At 51.4% G+C, this 6,424-nt stretch overlaps 1 protein-coding gene across 1 annotated transcript; it reads left to right on the top strand.

The window, feature by feature from the left end:
* Nucleotides 1-308: 308 nt before the first annotated feature.
* On the top strand, nucleotides 309-1,654 carry LOC309685478 (olfactory receptor 14C36-like; the record flags this gene model as incomplete). Its single annotated transcript, XM_082501241.1, has 2 exons — nucleotides 309-411; nucleotides 699-1,654. 2 exons carry the CDS (start codon nucleotides 309-311, stop codon nucleotides 1,652-1,654), a joined length of 1,059 nt encoding a protein of 352 aa, XP_082357367.1.
* Nucleotides 1,655-6,424: the final 4,770 nt, after the last annotated feature.

The raw sequence follows: 6,424 nt of genomic DNA, 5'->3' as shown, positions 1-6,424 counted from the left end.
GATCCATGTGTGTCCTTGTCTAGAAGTGGGGGGCGGAGACCTTGAGAAAGGGTGAGACATTTAGCGGTCTGCAGTGACCAGTGTCACCACTGGTGACACCAGTGTCTGGTTGACTTCCAGGGTAAGGTGGGAGTGTGATCAACCTCCATGTGAGAAAGGTGGAAGCCCAAGGCTCTGGGAAGAAGATGGAGAGGCAGACACGCTCCTCTCACCCTGCACTGAGCCAGAGGCAATCCTCTTGCCTCACAGGACTCGCTCTGTTCTCCCTGAGCACAGCAAAAATGCTGGGGCTTTCTGCCCCATGTGCGATGAGGGAAGCAGTAAAATACCCAAACCTTGCAACATCCATTCTACCATCCTGGTTCCTTAGCACTGGGAGTGCAGACACTGAAAAGCCCTTCTGCGTTAGAAGTAGGTTCCTCTAAGTCAAGAGCCAGGACTGGCTCCTGCCCCCACCATGCCCACACACCCACTGCTGCAGGGCAGGGCTGACTCCTCAGCAGCCAACAGGCAGAGGCCCTGCTCCTCACAGCACACTCAACCAGCACCAACCAGAGCTGCAGGACCAGTGATGAAGGAAGGTCACCTGGAAAAGGAATGGGGTTTGTGTATAGCCGTCAAGGGTCTAAGGGGAAAGGCTTTGATTTTCATCAAAAAAATCTCCCCTAACTCTTCATTGCCCCTTCCTCTAAGGACAGGACCACATGCCCAGATACAGCAAATATCCAACAGCAGCTCCATCACCCACTTCCTCCTCCTGGCATTCGCAGACACACGGGAGCTGCAGCTCTTGACCTTCGGGCTCTTCCTGGGCATCTACCTGGCTGCCCTCCTGGGAAACGGCCTCATCATCACCGCCATCACCTGCAACGACCGCCTCCACACCCCCATGTACTTCTTCCTCCTCAACCTCTCTGTTCTGGACCTGGGCTGCATCTCCACCACTCTCCCCAAAGCCATGGCCAATTCCCTCTGGGACACCAGGGCCATCTCCTACTGGGGATGTGTTGTCCAGTTCTTTTTCTTTGTCTTCTTGATTGTAGGGGAGTATTGCCTTCTCACCGTCATGGCCTATGACCGCTACGTTGCCATCTGTCAGCCCCTGCACTACGGGACCCTCCTGGGCAGCAGAGCTTGTGTCCGCATGGCAGCAGCTGCCTGGGGCAGTGGGTTTCTCTATTCTCTCCTGCACACGGCCAATACATTTTCACTGCCCCTCTGCCAGGGCAATGCCTTGGACCAGTTCTTCTGTGAAATCCCCCATATCCTCAAGCTCTCCTGCTCACATTCCAACCTCCGGAACGCTGGGCTGCTTGTGTTTGGTTTTTCATTATCTTCAGTCTGTTTTGTTTTTATTGTGGTGTCCTACATGCAAATCTTCAGGGCTGTGCTGGGGATCCCCTCAGAGCAGGGACGGCACAAAGCCTTTTCCATGTGCCTCCCTCACCTGGCTGTGGTCTCCGTGTTTATCAGCACTGCCACGTTTGCCTACCTGAAGCCCCCCTCCATCTCTTCCCCATCCCTGCACCTAGTGGTGGCATTCCTCTATTCCGTGGTGCCTCCAGCAGTGAACCCCCTCATCTACGGCATGAGGAACCAGGAGCTCAATGACGCACTGAAGAAACTTCTTCAATCACTTGTCTTTCAGCAGTGATAAGCAGCCCATGTCTCTTCAAAAGTGATTTTGAATTCCTATCAGCAACCTCCTGTGCTTTGGGCATTTTACCTGTGATAGTCCTGTTTGCCCAGGAGTGTCTACATCCACTCCACTTCTCCAGAGGCATGAACCCAGCCTGACCAGTCTGACTCAAAGGCCTTATACGTGTGTCTTTCATGATGGTAGAGTTTTTCTCCCATGCCACAGCTTTCTAATAAAAGTAGATTTTTTCAGTCCCAGTGTCTGGAGTTTGAGCTCTTCTTCCAAAGCTGAGGTCGGGAATAGGCTGAAGAGATTGCAGCCATGAGACCATGCTGCTGAGCTGGGGTTCGTCATGGCCTCAGGGGTGGATGGCACGGGGCGATGTGTTGGGGAATGGGTCTGTCCTGAGCCTTTACATGTGGGCGCCCAGTTCCAATGGTAACGATGAAAGACCAACAGGGACCTGCCTGGGACTGTCTCCTTGTGGCTTTTGGGCACCGCAGCCCACTCACCCTGCAGAAGAGCACTGCCAGCTCAGGGTCTTGTGGGGACCATGGGGATGGAGCTGGAGTGTCCAGCCAGGCCAACATGGATGCAGTCCCCCAGGAAAAGGGTCTCTAGGGACAGGGACACCCCTGGACACGAGCAAAGGAGCACCTCCATGCTTCCACAGGGGAGGTAAATGAAAAAGAGACCTGTTTCTGTACGCAGCTGCTCAGGGCAGTTTGCACTGTTGCTGGGGCCGCAGGAGAAGCCTGAGGAGCCCCTGGGTCAGGAGTGCCCAGAGCTCTGCAGCACCCTGTGGTGGGGATTTCTGTAGGGCCGGCCCAGGCTGGACTTCTCTCCTGGGCTGGTCTGGGCAGGAAAGTGTCTGGGAGAGGAAAACTCCCATGTAGAGCTCAGCTGGTTGGGTGTGCAGGGGGAGGGCACCTAACAGGGTGCCCACAGGGCAGAGCCAGGTGACACAGTGAGGCAAACAAGTCAGCAAAGGTGCAGAAGAGAGGGGCCCGGTCTACGCCATGTTCCCTGGACACCCCGGGGAAGCTGCACGAGAGGCATTCTTTCTGACCACTCCACACACCGGGCTTTCCATCTCTGGCCGTACAGCCCAGCTCTGAGGAGGGACCTTTGCTTCATGGTCATCCCCATCCTTTGCAGCTTCGTGATACCCAAATACACTGCAATTATTAATAAAAAGGAAACCAGTTTCCTACTGACACTCATTACACACCAAATCCCAGAAGCTCTTGCCACTGCTGGTCCCTCAGCCAAGCCTGTTGTGAGACAGCTCTGGCTCCATCAGGTGCTCATGGCCTTGTCTCGAGAGATATTGCAAATCTACATTGTTGTAACTCCGCCAAGTTGCCTGGGTCTGTGCTCCAGTGTATGGCTCTGAGAGATTTCTGGAAAGATAAAACAACAAACAAACATTTCTTACAGCCTTTCCTCGTATATAATGTGCTCCAGGCCTCGCCCATCTTTCTGGCCTTTGCAGGACTTGCTCCCGCCTGTCAGGGTCTTTCTTGTGCTGGGGAGCCCCAGATTGGACACAGCCGTCCTGATGTGGTGGTCCTGTAATGGGTCAGCCTTGACCAGCTGCCAGACACCCACCCAGCTGCTCCTTCACACCCCAGACTCAAAAGGAGAAAAGGAGAAAATAAGATGCAATAGCTCACGAGTCAAGATAAAGACGAGAAGATCACTTATGAATTACTGTTAGGGGCAAAGAAGAGTTGACTTGGGGATGATCAGTTTAATTCATTGCCAATTAAAATGGATTTTGATAGTGATAAAATATAATATAATAAAAATATTAAAGACCATTCTCCTTCCCGACTCCTTTTTCCCAGGCTCAGATTACTCCATCATTCCCAATTCTTCTACCCACCCTGACTCTGAGACATGTGGGGGGTGGGGGTGGTGAATGGGGGGTTATGGTCAGCACAGAACCTCTGCATCTCCTTCCTCTTTACACTTTTACCCTTCCCGGCATGGGTCCTCTCCACAGGATCTCACCCTATTTCTGGTACAGCCTACGTGTTGTTAATTTCCTTCAGTCTTACTTCTCTCCTTTATACTCACAAAATCACAGAAATATGGAGTTTGGAAGAGACCTCTAGATATCACCTAGTCCAGCCTTCCAGCTGAGACAGGCTCAGCTAGATCAGCTTTTTCAGGGCTTGTCTAGGTGGGTTTGGATATTTCCACAGATGAAGACATGCAATACATGTTTCAGACAGATGGGAAATTACAAAATAAGCACAATTAAAGAGTTTGGTAATAACAGAATTAGACTACTGAAAGATAGGCCAGCTTTTAAGTGCCTGAAGCTCAAAGCCACAACTGGATTGTTGAGAGGTGTCTGAATGGTGAAAGAGGAAGGGGAAGGGAAATGTAGAGAGCAATCGCAAGTGCTTCTGTGCAGATGCACTGCTGGAAAGGTGCCTTCAGACATAGTCAGTTTAGTTAGGAAATATGAGAAAGATGAGGAAGATTAAATGCGGAGCCTGAGAGAGGGAGTCCTGACAATGCAAGTACAGGGGAAGATCAATAGCTCTCCTCTTCCTATAAAATAAACTCATTTGATCGTATGGGAAAACACTGATATTTATTACAAGTATTCACTTGTTAAGGTGATGAGGTCATGCTCATATGCATGTTAATATTTCTCAGGCTTCCAGGCAGCGCTCTGCTGCCTGACCATCAGTACCCAGTGGTGACTCCAGAGGGCCCTGTGTCTCTGAAGCACCTGACTGGGCCTGGCTGCTGTCCCAGAGGAGCTGCTGGAGACCAGAGCCCCTGGGAAGCTGCAGCTGGAGCCTGGGCAGAGGGTCCCAGGCACCTACACTGGCACCGCACTCCCGTGTCCCTCTCACTGCATCCCACCCCAATTTTATGATCACTTGCCTTTGCAAACAGAGCACACAAAATCACTGAGAAATCACTTATTAAAACAAGACAAAACCAAGCAAAGAGAATAACAACACCAAAAATGTTTGAAGTTTAGAGTTGCAAGAGGAAATCAACCAAATCACAAATACAGGCTGAGTGCAGAATGGATAGAGAGAAGCCCTGAGGAGAAGGACTTGGAGGTGTTGGTGGATGAGAAGCTCAACATGAGCCAGAAATGTGTGCCTGCATCCCAGAAAGCCAAGCACATCCTGAGCTTCATTAAAAGCAGCATGGCCAGCAGGTCGAGGGAGGTGATTCTTCCCCTCTACTCTACTCTTGTGAGACTCCACCTGGAGTACTGCATCCAGCTCTGGAGCCTCCAACAGAAAAAGGACACGGAACTGTTGGAGTGAGTCCAGAGGAGGGTCACAAAGATGATTAGAGGGCTGGAGCGCCTCTCCTCTAAAGACAGGCTGAGAGAGTTGGGGTTGTTCAGCCTGCATAAGAAAAGGCTTCAAGGAGACGTTATAGACCCTTCCAGTACCTAAAGGGGGCCTACAGGAGAGCTGGGGAGGCACTTTTTTCAGGGAGAGGAGGAGTATATAAACATTGCGAGAGTACGTAGGGATGCAACGAGGAAGGCTGAAGCCCACTTGGAATTAAACCTGGCCAGGGATGTCAAGGACAATAAGAAAGGCTTCTCCAAATACATCAGTAGTAAAAGGCAGACCAGGGAAAATGTGGGCCTGCTACTGAATGAGGTGGGTGCCCTGGTGACGGAAGATGCAGAGAAGGCAGAATTACTGATACCTTCTTTGCTTCAGTCTTTACTGGTAAGGCCGGCCCTCAGCAATCCCAGACCCAGGAGCGAAGAGAAAGAATCTGAGAAAATGAAGACTTTCCCTTGGTCGAGGAAGATCAGGTTAGAGATCATTTAGGCAAACTTGACACCCACCGCCCTGATGGGTCACTCCCAGGAGTGTTGAGGGACCTGGCAGATGTTATTACAAAGGCGCTCTCCATCATCTTTGAAAGGTCAGGGGGACAGGAGAGGTGCCTGAGGACTGGAGGAAAGCCAAAGTCACGCGAGTCTTCAAAAAGGGCAAGAAGGAGGACCCAGGAAACGGCAGGCCGGTCAGTGAGACCTGGAAAGGCTGGAGAGTTGGGTGGAGAGGAACATAATGAAGTTCAACGAGGGCAAGTGTAGGGTCCTGCACCTGGGGAGGAAAAACCCCATGCACCAGTAAAGGTTGGGGGTTCACTTGCTGCAAAGCAGTTTGCTGAGAGGGACCTGGGAGTCCTGGTAGACAATAAGTTGACCATAAGCCAGCAATGTGCCCTGGTGGCCAAGAAGGCCTATGGTCTCCTGGGGTGCATTACAAAAGAGCATGGCCAGCAGGTGAAGGGGGGTCATCCTTCCCCTCTGCTCTGCCCTGCTGAGGCCGAATCTGGAGTAGTGTGGCCAGTTCTAGGTACACCAGTGCAAGAAACACAAGGAACCGCTGGAAAGAGTCCAGTAGAGGGCTACAAAGATGTTCAGGGGTCTGGAGCACCTCTCTTATGAGAAACAGCTGAGAGAGCTGCGTCTGTTGAGCCTGGAGAAGAGAAGGCTGAGAGGGGATCTCCTCAATGCTTATCAATATCTAAAGGGAGGGTGTCAAGAAGATGGGGCCAGACTGTGCTGCTCAGCAACAGAACAAGGGGAAATGGGCACAAACTGGAACACAGGAAATTCCATCTGAACACAAGGAAAAATGCATTTACTTTGAAGGCACCAAAGCACTGGAACAGGCTGTTCAGAAAGGCTATGGAGTCTCCTTCTGTGGAGATATTCAAAAGCCGCCTGGCTTCATTCCTGTCCAATCTGCTGAAGGTGACCCTACTTTGGCAGGG

Source organism: Vanellus vanellus, assembly GCF_965231255.1.
Source record: "Vanellus vanellus genome assembly, contig: HAP1_SCAFFOLD_76, whole genome shotgun sequence".
NCBI classification, from domain to species: Eukaryota; Metazoa; Chordata; class Aves; order Charadriiformes; family Charadriidae; genus Vanellus; species Vanellus vanellus.
This window is presented reverse-complemented; position numbering and strand designations above follow the sequence as displayed.